The sequence below is a fragment of the Monodelphis domestica genome, chromosome 1 (genome assembly GCF_027887165.1).
Source record: "Monodelphis domestica isolate mMonDom1 chromosome 1, mMonDom1.pri, whole genome shotgun sequence".
NCBI lineage: Eukaryota > Metazoa > Chordata > Mammalia > Didelphimorphia > Didelphidae > Monodelphis > Monodelphis domestica.
In genome coordinates, this window is record NC_077227.1 from 425,913,826 (window position 1) to 425,928,378 (window position 14,553).

At 44.9% G+C, this 14,553-nt stretch overlaps 1 protein-coding gene across 1 annotated transcript in view; it reads left to right on the forward strand.

The window, feature by feature from the left end:
* ADGRD2 (adhesion G protein-coupled receptor D2) overlaps window positions 1–8,351 on the forward strand; it is a 73,714-nt gene extending 65,363 nt beyond the window's left edge. The window contains exon 26 of the mRNA XM_056816912.1: window positions 341–8,351. Coding sequence (XP_056672890.1) covers window positions 341–484 — 144 coding nt within the window. The 3' untranslated portion in view covers window positions 485–8,351. The remainder of the gene's footprint in view (window positions 1–340) is intronic.
* Window positions 8,352–14,553: the final 6,202 nt, after the last annotated feature.

The window sequence follows — 14,553 nt, forward strand, 5'->3', positions numbered from 1 at the left end:
CCCCAGACCCCTAAATTCTGAGTCATGGAGATATAAATGGAGCAAAAGTAGAAGGAGGGAGAAAAGAAAGGACTGAGTCAAGGGAAAGAACTGAATCGGAAAACAGAGGGCAGACTTGGGGGTTGTGGAGAGGGCACAGAAGGAGGGCTGAGTTGAGAGATAGAGAGGGAAAGAATACTTGTTCCTGGAGAAGGTGGATTGGGTTTAGGCCAATGACAGTCAACCAATAGAAGTTAGGTGGGGAAACTGAGCCCAAAACTCCTGTAGTCTCTCCCCCTGGCTTGGGATCTGCTCAGGAATAAGCTAGTAACCCTATCTATGATTTCCATCCTGTTTTCAGGCAGTGGAGCTGACAGCATTCAAATCTTCAGGTAGGAGATGGAAAGTGGAAGGAGTAAAAGCATTACTGGGGCTGGGGGCTGGAGAGAAACTGGCCCAGGACCCAAGCTCAGAAGGGAGCAAAGGGCTCTGCCCAGGAGCTTAGGGACAGCTCTGGAAATTCTGGGGTGATTCAGAAAGGTAACTATCTCGGAGGGAGCTGCTCCAGTTTATCCCCCGCCCCCCCCCACTCAGTTCCTGCTCCAGGGCTGCCTCCCCTAGAGAACTTCATGTCACAGATTTCACCATTAGATCTTCATTCCTTTGGCCCCTTGCTTTGTCACCTGAAAGAGAGTGCTTACATGGTCAGCCCAGTCTGGTCCTCAGGCAGGATGGAGGGTCCTGATTAGTCCCTTTCCAGACAGTAGGGTTTGGGGGCAGGGGAGCTTTTTGTGAGAAAGGCAAGGAGAAGACAGGACACTGGGCACCTTGGGGCTGGACGAGTGGGAGGGGAAATGGGCCTGAAGCGGGGTTGGAGGTGAAAGCCGAGGGAAAAGAGGCTGAACTTGAAGAAGATAAACAAAGCAGTTGGAGTCTGGCTGCCTCAGCCCCACCTTGCCCCCTCTCTGTCTCTGGGGCTCTTCCCTCCTCTCCCTATTCTCTCCTCCCACAAAAGCAGGAGGCCCCCTCCCACCTCCCACCTCACCACCAAATGCAGGACCTCCCTACACACAGGAGACACCTCCTCCCCTTCAGCCCCTGCCCCTCAAAATTCAGAGGTCCCCTCTCTCTCCTCGAACCTCCCCATCTACACCCCACTGAAAAGCAGAAGATCCTTTCTCCCTTCACTCGGTGCCCCCTCCCCAGCCTCCCCCATGGCCGAAGGCAGGAGCTCAGTCTCCTTGGGCTGACACAAGAACCACTTATCCACCTGCTCCCACTTTTCCTTTCTTGGGCTTCCCCCTCCCCCTTCCTCTGGTAGCCCCTGAATCCGAGGTGCCCCAGATGGAGGGGGCTCTTTGGAGCTGGTGACCTGGAATCCTGTTGCCTCTCCCCACCAAAAACGATGACTCTCTTCTGTTGGGGAGGGCTGGGGCTGGGCCCCCTCTGAGGGAGATGGAAGTCAGGGCGCAGGTTGGGGGTCAAGGTAGAAGCCTAACATAGCCCTGCGCGCCCCGTAGCTCTGCTTGCACCTGTTTGCCCACCGTATATACGTCACATGTGTGTGTCGTGGGCTCTGTCTGCGATACACATACATACATACATGCATAGATGTATACAGATATATAATTATCCTTCCAGTCATCCATGCCCCCCCAACCCCCACCCCAGGTTAACTAAACAAGCGCACGTCCTAGATAAATCTGGAGAATTTACTATCCTGAGCCATTCAGTGTAGCAAGGTCACCATCATTTATCTCCCCGGGAATTGTCAACTTCTGAGAAGAGCTCGTGCACTTTCCCCCCTCACCCCCTTCCCCTGAGCCTGCCCCAGGGACAAAGGGAGGGAGAAGAGAAAGGAGGCAGTCCCAGAATGGCAGCCCCCCCCCCCCCCCGCTGGAGACACCCTCTCACCACGGTCCTTTATTTGTACCTAAAAGCAGAAACGTGGGACCCATTCATTATTGGGCACCTACGATGCACAGAGCTGGGCACTGGGGCTTGGAGGAGGTCCCAGAACTAAAGAAGTTTCCATGAAAATCAGATAAGGCTTCATGGAAAAACTTTTTTAAATTCTGTGTCACAGTGTTGACATCTAAAGTAAAGAACCTAGAATGTGAGAGCTGAGAGGAACCTAGAACTTGGATTGTGAGAGCTGGGAGCAACCTTAGAACCTAGAATATGAGAGCTGGGAGGAACCTAGAATCCAGATTGTGAGAGCTGGGAGCAACCTTAGAACCTAGAATATGAGAGCTGGGAGGAACCTAGAAACTAGATTGTGAGCGCTAGGAGGGACCTTAGAACCTAGAATATGAGAGCTGGGAGGAATCTAGAAACTAGATTATGAGCGCTAGGAGGGACCTTAGAACCTAGAATATGAGAGCTGGGAGGAACCTAGAATCCAGATTGTGAGAGCTGGGAGGAACCTTAGAACCTAGAATATGAGAGCTGGGAGGAACCTAGAAACTAGATTATGATCGCTAGGAGGGACCTTAGAACCTAGAATATGAGAGCTGGGAGGAACCTAGAATCCAGATTGTGAGAGCTGGGAGGAACCTTAGAACCTAGAATATGAGATCTGGGAGGAACCTTAGAACCTATAATGTGAGAGCTAGGAGGAACCTTAGAACCTAGAATATGAGAGCTGGGAGGAACCTAGAATCCAGATTGTGAGAGCTGGGAGGAACCTTAGAACCTAGAATATGAGAGCTGGGAGGAACCTAGAAACTAGATTGTGAGCGCTAGGAGGGACCTTAGAACCTAGAATATGAGAGCTGGGAGGAACCTAGAATCCAGATTGTGAGAGCTGGGAGGAACCTTAGAACCTAGAATATGAGAGCTGGGAGGAACCTTAGAACCTAGAATATGAGATCTGGGAGGAACCTAGAAACTAGATTGTGAGAGCTGGGAGGAACCTTAGAACCTAGAATATGAGAGCTGGGAGGAACCTAGAATCCAGATTGTGAGAGCTGGGAGGAACCTTAGAACCTAGAATATGAGAGCTGGGAGGAACCTAGAAACTAGATTATGATCGCTAGGAGGGACCTTAGAACCTAGAATATGAGAGCTGGGAGGAATCTAGAAACTAGATTATGAGCGCTAGGAGGGACCTTAGAACCTAGAATATGAGAGCTGGGAGGAATCTAGAAACTAGATTATGAGCGCTAGGAGGGACCTTAGAACCTAGAATATGAGAGCTGGGAGGAACCTAGAATCCAGATTGTGAGAGCTGGGAGGAACCTTAGAACCTAGAATATGAGAGCTGGGAGGAACCTTAGAACCTAGAATATGAGATCTGGGAGGAACCTAGAAACTAGATTGTGAGAGCTGGGAGGAACCTTAGAACCTAGAATATGAGAGCTGGGAGGAACCTAGAATCCAGATTGTGAGAGCTGGGAGGAACCTAGAAACTAGATTGTGAGAGCTGGGAAGAACCCAGAACCTAGATAGTGCAATTTGGGGGGCCTTAGAACATAGCATGTGAGAGCTTGATGAAACCTTAAAGACTGTCTAAAGCAGGATTTTATGCATAACCTGGAGTCCATGAACTTGTTTTTGTTTTTGTAATAATTTGATAATTGCCTTTCGATTTGTTGGCCTAAGTGGATGCCATGATCTTATTTTGTGTTTAAAAACATTCTGAGAAGGCATCCACAGGTTTTATCAGACAGGGGTCCATGCTACAGAGAAAATGAAGATCTCCTGGATGAATACACTCATGCCATTTTCTTTTATTATCCTTTTTGAAGACAGGGTCGCCTTAACTTGACCAAGCTGGAAGGGCAGGGGCTACTCACGGGCCCCATCTCACTCTACACTTTGCCCTGCTCCATTTCTGGTCCGGATTGGTTGCCCTTCTTTAGGCATTGCCCCCACTCCCCTCCACCTCCCACCGCGGTCACAGTGATTTTAGTTCCTTCTCTCAATCAACTTTTAGCCTTGCTGCTAGCTCAGAACTGCTGAGCTCCAGAGATCCCTCAGGCTTGTCCTCCCCCCTAGCTGGGATTGTAGGTGTGTGTCAGGAGGCCTGACACCCATTTTACAGCTAAGGAAACTCCTTAGAAAGGGGTAATGACGTGCCCCAAGGCATACACCTATTTAGTAGCCGAAGGAGAGTCTCTGCCGGAACCCTTCAATTTGATGAATCTTAGAGGTGGAAGGGTCTTCAGGGAGATCTAGCCCAAGCCATATCAGAAAAGCCAGTCCCCCTCCAGGCTCCTCGGGGTTCCCCCTTGAGAAGGACCCCCCCCCCCCAGTGCCCAATTCTTCACTAACTTAAAGGCTACGGATTCCTCTTTGGGGCAACTTGAATGGAGAGATAATTAATTCTCCCTAATAGTGGGTCAAACTCTGCCGGGCTGTAACTTTCATCCCTGCCCTAAGTTAATGGTGGCTGGCTTTTGAAAGTCTGCAAAGCACTTTCCTTAGGTTGATTGCCCCCACCCCGTGAAATCAGCCCTACATACATACATACTACATACATTTTGTGAGAAGGAAAGTGAGGATCAGAGAGGCTGAATCTCTTGCCTGGGGTCACACAGCTGGCAGTTAGCAGAGGCAAGATTCAAAGTAGGCTTCTCCCAACTCCAAGTGGAGGATATTTTCCACTATACCACACTGACTCTCCAGTTCTGTCCTTTGACAAGACAAGTCATCCTAACCACCAGCCCCCCACCCCAGTTTTCTTTTTTCTAGGCTAAATCCCTCAGGTTCCTTTAGTTCACCCTCCTTTCACATGGCAATCTAGTCCTCTCAGCATCTTGGTTGCCCTCCCAGAGACTGGATACACACTTCTGCTTGAGAATGTTCTTTAGAGCCCAGAACTGAACACAGTGCTCCTGAATTGGACTGAAGAGAATGGAAGAGGAAAGAGTAGAGAGTCAGGAGTAAGAGATCCGAGTTCAAATCCTACCTCTGTCATTTACCGTGAAAGTGATCTTGGTCACTACATTCTCTGAGCCTCAGCTTTCCTCATCTGAAAAATAAGAGGATTGAACTAGACCTCTAAGGACTTTTCTAGCCCGAAAGTTATGATCCTATGAACTTCCTCATTCTGGCTGCCCGAATGTTTATCAAGGCAACCTTAGATCCAGTTGCCTGGGGTAATGAACCTCAAACAGACCCGGATTCAGATTTTACAGCTCTCAGAGATTATTAGCTGTGTGACCTTGGGTAAGTCCCCTAAATTCTCAGGACCCCCAGACAGCTCTCTGGAAATACAAATCATACGGGAGTCGTTCCGCAAGGGCTTCCTGTGTCCATTTTTAAAGTCCCAGTGAGCCTGTCTGACTGTCATGGCGCACACATTGTTGACTCATGTCCAACTTGAGGTCCACAAAAGCCCTCAGATCTGTTAGTTATACACATGCTATTGACTACTTAACTGTTCCCCATTCTGTCCCATTGTCCCCTCCTGTTTTAATAGTCTATTCCAAAGTTCCATCCAATTCTTCCATTGCATATTATAACAATCCACAGGTCAGAGACCTTTCTGCTGGAACATTCGAGGGTCTAACCGCCCAGATCGGGTCCTTATTTCTCTTGGCGCACCCCAGACCCTCCCCCTCCCAGAACCAAGGGCCAGAATGGGAGGAGGGGAGGAGGGACCATGTGGGCTGGTAGGGGACAGGAACAGGGGGCAGTGGATCCTTTGGGGAACAAAGGTGGAGAACAGAAGACATGGGAGGGAGACTTGGAGGCTTGGAGGGAGACTGTGTGGCTTAGCCATTACCCAGTGTGGTCCCTGGACAAGATTTGCAGGGGGAATCCTGCCCATCACCAGTCTCATTTAGCTACATGAGTTTCCTCTCCTCTCTTTCACCCTCCCGGACCCCTCAGGGCTCACCTTGGAGTGCCAGGACTGAAGGTGACTACCTCTCCCCCTTCCCCTCTTTTTTTTCCCCCTTTGCTGAGACAAGAATGAGCTCGGGGGGCCTCCTCCCTCCCTCCCCCCCACCTCCAACTCCTGTGGCATAAGCCTTGTCTTAACAAACAAGAGATGCCAGCAGCTCTGGCTCCTTCTTGGCTTCAAGTGATGCCTGCATTGTTTCCTGGGGATAATTTCATTATCCTCAGTGAATGCACGTTGCTAAGCCATGCATAGCAACATGGAGTGAGCTTCTCCCTGACTCCAGGAAGGTGCTGCCCTGCCCAACAGGGCCCAGCCCCCTGGGAGAGCCAGAGAAAGTAGCCCCAGGAGACCCCCTCCTCTCCCCACTTCAGGGAACATCTGCTTCCCACCCTACCCTCAGGGAAACAGCCTTGTCTTCTACCCTAGGGCAATAGCCCTTCTCCCTCATCACCAAGAAACAGACCTTAATCTTTTGCCCCCTGCTCCTCCTCCCCACTAGCAAGAGCCAGGGAAAGACCCTCCTACCACAGAGACTGCCAGTGATATGATTCTTTCCTCCTGCTAAAAGCCCTGAGGTACTCTGGCCCTACTACCCCCAGGGGTGCCAAGCAAGCACACCCACCCCTCAAAGAACATATCCTCCTTCCACATCACAATGGTCAGCCTCCACCAAAAAATCCTAGCCAACACATCCACCCCTCACCCCTGCCACTCCAGAATGAAGCCAGCTTCATTACCCTCCTTACTCAGGGATAGAGACCTCTCTAAAGGAGCCGTGCCCTTACCCCTTTCCAGCCAGTCAGCTAGCTTAAGTGTCTATTATGTGCCAAGCACTGTGCTAAGAACAGAAACAGCAGGCTTGCCCTTTCCCCCCCCCCAAAATACTAGCTCCTCCTCCTCACCTAGTCCCTTCCCCTTCTCTCTCTACTCACCCCCTGGGGCAGAATTTGAAGGAGCAGACTTGGGAAATTCTGAGACCTTCAGGTAGGAACTGAAGCATTAGATGGCAGCTGGAGTAGGGATGAGTGAGGGTCCCTTCGCCTCTCCTCCCTCTTTCCCTTTCTTGGTTCTCTCCTCCCCGTGGACCTAGAACATCAGAGGGTAACCAAAGCCACCTTCAAAACCAGCCTTAATTCCTCACCTGGTCTGTGCTTAGGTTTCTAGGGCCTAACAGATCTTCAGCAAGGGTCAAGCGAAGGCCACAGAAAATGTTGCCCAATTATACCAGTCACAGGCTGAGCCCTCAGACGTACATCCTGGAAATCAGCAGCCCACTCCAAACTGGGAAGAACTTGGCCAGCACACCAAGGACGTAGACCTTATACACAGAAGGCCTTAAATAAATGTTTGTTGAACTGAATTGTGATGTTGAATGGAATAGAACCAGAGCCCTGGTTGGAGCATGGGTCTCATGGCTGGATTCATTCACCTTTCTGTGTGATTTGGGTAGCTTCTCCCCTTTACAGTGGGTCCTAAGAGAACATTTCTGATTCCACACAAAATGACAGGCTTTGGGGTTGGAAGGGACTTCAGAAGTCATCTTGGGGTCCAACCTATACTGGAGCAAGAATCGCCATAACTCGCCTGACAAGTGGTCATGCAGCCTCAGCTTGAAGGTCTCCACTGAGGGGAAAAGCCTCTATCTTCCAAGGTAGCCCATTTGACCACTGGACAGATCTTAGCGTAAGGAAACTTCTCCTGCCATCAAGTCCCAATTCCCCTCTGAAACTTATTGCTCCGGTTCTGTCCCTTAGGGACAGTTCTTCAGATATTTGAAGGCAGCCAAAATTTCCCTCTGAGTCTCCTCATCCCTTTTCCTTTGAAATGACCATCCTAGAATAGGAATGAATTCAATCAATGACTACCCATTTGTATGCCTAGTCTCTCATCTCTACAGAATCTTTCTTAGCATCTTCTATATATGAATTGAGAGCATCCTCAATGAGAGAATTACTAGGGAACAAGGGGGCTTTCACAAGTAACATATTCAACAATGGCCCACACTTTGTCATTGCACAATTAACTGAAAGATGCAGAGAATATAGGATCCCATTGTGCTGATCCTTTGTTGATAATGAAAAACACACACACACAGTTGATTTGGTAGAACAAAACACTTTCTTACTGGCTTTTTGATAACAAAGTGTTTCCTCTCCATGCATCAAAATCATTCAAGATTCCTTGGAAGACATAACAATAGAAATAATCCCCTTCAGTGACTCACTGATAATAAGCATTAAGCAAAGCATAAAACATGGAGATGTGTTCTCTCCAAATATTATTCACCACCACAATGGAGGAAATCCAGAACAAGTCCAAGTAGAAAAGGGGATTTCCTCAGGGTTGATGAAGTTCTCTAAATGCTCCTCTTTTAGATGTCATTGTTCTGATTGCATTGAGACTCAGAACTTTGCAGAAGCTCCTGGAGAGAAATCTGTCATCTTGGGAAAGAGTTTGACCTTCCATCTATACAAGAAAGACCAAGTGGATGAAGAATGTCTAGTGCCCAGATTTAACATACACCTGGAAAGATACCCCATAGAGCTTATTCTACTGGTATTCATATCTGGGAGAGAGAATAGATGTGTAATTGATTAAAACCCAGTACTGAAGAGGAGTAAGAAAGGGAACTGAATTGCTTTGGAGAAATGGCAGAGCTTCTTACCACAAACTTTCCATGACTGCTAAGTCCCATCTTTTCAATACTAACATTCTACCAGGGTTGCTTTTTGGTGTTGAGTCATGGAATATAATTGCTTCTAAAACATCAGGGTGGATGAGAGTAGATACAACATGTAACCAGTGAGGGACTTATAAGAATCAGAGCACATGTCAAGGACTTCTATGATAGGAAGAGATGATGGGTTGGTCACCTGGCAAGAATGGGAAATGACAAGTGAACATGCTTCCAGGATGCTTTCCTGGCACATGAAGAGCATAGAAGAAATCCAGAGAGGACTCCAGAATATCTATGCCTGAAGCCTCAGTGGTGAATTTTGGGGAAGATACAGACAAGAATTGTACAGAACAGGCAGGCATAGATGGATTGGAATCAACCCTGGTGGAGGGAACCACTGAATAGATGAAATCATTGATCCTTTTGAATAAAATGAAGCTGAGATGATTAGTGAGGGTCTCTCCTGATTGTGAATCCATGAATAACATGTTAGACAATAGAATGTCAGAGGTGGAAGGAACCTTAGAATTAAAAAATGTTAGACTATGGAACACAGACATTCAGGAAATGAAAAAAAAAGCTTAGAATATAAAAAAAGAAAAATAAGAATTCAAAGAGACAGGAATTGTCAGAGCCGGAAGAGACCTCAGAAGTCATTTAGTCCAATTCCTACTTGAAGCATAGAATTATTTTACTGTCTTCTCCAGTTTTGACCTATGTGACTTTGGACAAGCCACAGTTTCCCCATCAAAAAATAAGAGTGTTGGCTTAGTTCAACCAATCAACAACATTTCTCTAAGATGTCTCTTGGTTTAAATTTTATGATCCCATGACCCTATGTCTGAGGCAACCTATTTCATTTGGAGACAGCCCCCATTATTAGGAAATTCCTCCTTGAATTGGAGAGCAATCTGCTTCTCCTTAACTTCTATTCATTGCTCCTTTCCTCTGGAGCCAAACAAAACAAGTTTAACTCTTCATCCAAATGACTGCCCTTCAGGTAAGAATATAAGAATAACTCACATTTCTAAGTGGGCTTTTACAAAATGAGGAGACTAGACTAGATAACCACTAAATCCCTTCCAGCTCTAAATCCTATGATCATTTCTGTAGTGCTTTAATGTTTACAAACAACAACCCTTTACAAAATGTATTATCCCTGTTTTATAGATGAGGAAACTGAGGCTCAGAACGGGAAGTGTACAAAGTAAGACATAATGCCTGCCCCCAAGTAGTCTTTGGGGGGGGGGGCGGTGCTCTGATAGAGACCAATATAATTTCTTTAGCTCTTTAAAAATTCATCTGGAGGGATAAATGATAAAAAATCTAAAGATGGTCAGCCTAGCAGTACCAGATCTTAAACCATAGCATAAAACGTTAATCTTCAAAACTACTGGTGACTGGGGGCAGGGGGCAGTTAGATGGCTCAGTGAATTGAGAACCAGGCTTAAAGATAGGAGGTTCTGGACTCAAATCAAATTTACCCTCATTGCTTAACTCTTACTGTTCTTCTGTCTTAGAACCAATATATAGATTGATTCTAAGATGTAAGTTAAGGGTTTTTATTTTTAAAAAAACTATTGGTGAATGGCTGAAATATAGAAATCAGTAGAACAGATTAGATTTGTTATGTAATATACAGAAACAAATGAACATAGTTGCATAGTTTGATAAACCCAAGACACTAGCTATTGGTATAAAGTCACACTATTCGACATAAACTGCTAGGAAAAATGAAAAGAAATTTGGTATAGACCTACATTTCACACCATATACCAAGCTAGGCTTCAAATGAATCCATGACTTAAATATAAAAAATTATGTCAAAAACACATTTAAGGTACAATGGAGAAAACCCATTTCCCAACTATGGATTGGGGAAGAATTCATGACCAAAGAAGGGATAAAGAGTTTAATAGAAGATAAAATGGACAATTTTGACTAATAAAATTGAAAAGGCTTTGCATAGTCAATGCAGTTAATAGAACTGAGTGGAAATATTTGGAAGAAATTTCTCTGATAAAAGTCTGGTGTCTAAGATCTATAAGGAACTGATTCAAATATATGAGAACAGCTGCCGTTTTCTAACTGATAAATGGTCAAATTCCAGGAACATGTAGTTTTCAAAAGGAGAAATTCAAGCTATCAAAAGTTATATGGCATTTGAACTGGAACGACCTCCAGGAATTGATGCAGAGTGAGAGGAGCAGAACCAGGAGAACATTGTACACAGAGACTGATACACTGTGGTACAATCGAATGTAATGGACTTCTCCGTTAGTAGCAGTACAGTGATCCTGAACAACTTGGAGGGATCTACGAGAAAAAACACTATCCACATTCAGAGGAAAAACTGTGGGAGTAGAAACACAGAAGAAAAACAACTGCTTGATTACATGGATCGAGGGGATATGGTTGGGGATGTAGACTCTAAACGATCATCCTAATGCAAACATCAACAACATGGAAATAGGTTCTGATCAAGGACACTTGTAAAATCCAGTGGAATTTCTCGTTGGCTATGGGAAAGGGTGGAGGGAGGGGAGAGAGGGAAAGAATATTATTCTTGTGACCAAGGAATAATGTTCTAAATTGACTAAATAAAATAAAAAATAAATAAATTCTATGCCAAGTCTGAATGCAAAAAAAAAAAGAAAAAGTTATATGGCAGTGATGACAAACTTTTTAGAGACCAAGTGCCCAAAGTACAACCCTCACACTGCATGTGAGCCTCCTGCCTAACCCCAAACAGAAGAGGGAGGAAGAACTCTCCCACTGGGCTGCTGGACAGAGGGGTAAATGATATGAGAAATGTCCTCAGGCACAAGTGGAGAGGGAGAAGGGAGTAGCTCCCTCTGGCATGCAGTAGCATGTGTTGCTATAGGTTCACCAATACAGCTATGGGGGGGGGGGGGAGATGATTTATGATACTATTAATCAGAGAAATGCAAAATAAAACAAATCCAAGATTCTACATCCCATACCGAGATTTGCAAATATGATATAAAAAGAAAATGTCAATTGTTGAAGAAGCTACAGGAAGAAAAGCATGTTGATGGAGATATTGATGGAACTGTGAATTGATCCAGCTATTCTGCAAAGAAATGTATAACTATTCCCTAATAGTAATTAAACTATGCATTACCTTTTGACCCAACAATGCCATTAATAAGCCTATCCCTCAAAAGAGATTAAAGACAGATGGAAAACATCTATATGTACAATAACATTGATAGCAGTTCTACTTATTATAGCAAAAAATTGGCAACAAAGGGATGGTCATCAATTCAGGAACAAACTACGGTGTGTGTAATGGAAGCTAAGAACTGAGGGATGAATGGGATGGTCTTAAGGAAACCTGGGAAGACTTGTATGAACTGATGTAGAATGAAAGGAACAGAAGTTGGTAAATTATTTATACAATAACAAACTGTAAAAGAAGAACAACTCAGAAAGACTTAAGAAATGTGAACAAGGATATTACCAAGCTGTGTGACCCTGGGCAAGTCACTTAACCCCTATTACCTCGCTGGTCCTACTCATATGCCTTGGAACTAATACACAGTATTGATTCTAAGATGGAAGGGAAGGGTTAACAAAATGATATGAGCAACCACAATTCCAGAATTCTTAATGATGAAGCTTGTTATCCACCTGGCAGAGAGGTGAGGGTCATAAGATGTAGAATAAGACATACATTTTTTGACATGGACTTTGCATGCCCTTTTTTAAACCCTTACCTTCTGTTGTAGAATTGATACTAAGTATCAGTTCCAGAAGTAGGCAATGGGGGTTAAGTGACTTACCCAGGATCATACATCTAAAACAAGTCTATGGTAAGACTTGAACCCAGGACCTCTCATCTCTAGTTCTGGCTCTCAATCCACTGAGCCACCTAGGTGCACCATATACATTGGCTTTACTCAACTACACATACTTGTTGCAAAGGCTTCATTCTTGCTTTAAAAAAAAAAATCTGAAGGAAGGGAATTGGAAGGGGAGCTAGCAATAGTATTGCCCCCCCCCCAAAAAAAAGGAAAAAAAGAAAGAAAAGATCATTGTACCATTTTTTTAATGCACAAAAAAGCTAATAGAAAGAAAGGAATAGAAATATAAATGGGTCAATACTTTGGAAGTAATATCGAATGAATTATACACTTAAAAGGAAAAGGAAGCTATATATAATAGAGATTCCTGGTTTTGTGTACAGTTCTCATTACCTGCTTTCTATATAGGATCGCTTGTTTTATTCAGTGTTGGTTAATTTCAGATTTTTTAGACATGTAAAGCCTCTCCCCGGGGATTTTAATTTGGGTCATCGTCTATATTTATTTGCATGGCTCTTCAAGGTTTGCACTTTAATTACTTCATTTGATCCTCCCAACAAGTCTGCGAGAAAGATGTTGTTATTAGCTCCATTTTTACAGATGAAGAAACTGATTGATAAGCAATGACTTGTCCAGGGTCACACAGCTAGTAAGTGTCCCAGGCAGGAACGCCAGTCTTCTTGCCTACAATTCCATCATTCTATCTATTGTAACACCTTGTTACTTTTTATACTTCCCTCATCCTGGACCATCTTTATTTAGCTCCTTCAGGCCCACAGAAGTCGTCAGAGACACACTCTTACAGCCTTGGTCCCTTAGGCCAGTGCTCTCCAAACGTTTTTGCTTATATACCCCGATCAGTAGGGGCAGCTAAATAGTGCAATATTTAGAGCACTGGGCTGAATCAGAAAAGTTCATCTTCCTAAGTTCAAATCTGGCCTCAGGCACTAGTTGTGTGATCTTAGGCCAGTCACTTAACCCTGTTTGCCTCAGTTTCCTCATCAATAAAAGGAACAGGAGAAGGAAATGGCAAACCACTCTACTATCTTTGCCAAGAAAACTCCAAATGGGGTCCCAAAGAGTTGGTCACAGCTGAACAACAATAATTCTATTAGAAAAATATTTTTAATCACTCCCTACCCAATATTTCCATTTTTGCTTACTTATAAACTATATACATGCACTTCTATACTACTAGGAATATTATAAGGCTTAACCAAAAAATTAAATAATAAATAATAATTATATTTAATCCTAGATTCAATAGGCAGCCAGCCACTGGGATTTATTGAATGAGAGGGGTGATGCACTTCTGGATCTGGAACTGTACTTCTGGAAAGTCTACATGGAGGTTGGCTGGAATAAGAAGAGACTTGAGGTAGAACATCGAGTTCCAAAATGTAGGTGAAAGGCGATGAGGGCCTGAACTAAAATAGTGGCTGATTAGAGATGGAAAAAGATAGAAGAGATGTTGCAGAGAGGGGGAAAAAACATTTGGCAACTGATTAGATATGTGGAATAAGTGAGAGTGAGGAATAAGAGATGACACTGAGATTGTAGACTGGGAGGGGGGATTTGGGGGGAAGAAGATTCCCTCAGCAGTAAAAAGAGTTCTGAAAAGATCAAGGCTTAAGAGATAAGATAATGTACCAAGACTGGCAAAGAAAAACATGACCCACTCATTCCCTGGGCAAATCATTCCATCCCACCGACAATGAAGGGGATGGGGCAGCAGGGCTCTTACTCATGGCCACTGAAGCACATAGGGTTCCTTGAGGTCTGCCTGCCATAGTCAAGGTCTAGAAGTCCCACTATGGGACTCCTGGACTGGGAGGAAAATTTGTCAATGCAGGCCCTTGGGGTGACAGAGGCCAAGGCTGGATCATAACAACCTTGGCAGAAGGGAGTGGGACAGCATCAGTCATAGATGGTACAGTGGGAGAATGTTAAATGATAATGGGTGAAGGGGGTGTTATAGTTCTTCTTGTCACTAGTCCATAATTAACTGATTCTGAGGCTAGAACTTAACCTTCTTTCCCATCCTTTGATTGATCTAAGGATGCCCACCCATCCTTTGTGATTGACTTCCTAGGGGTTCACAGCCCCATTATGGAGATCACTGCCCTAGATTCCTGGGTCTGAATGGCCCTGACCCACCCCCTTTCCCCTGGCAGTGAGGACCACCAGCCTTAGTACCATTCTCTCTCAAAGTCTCTGCC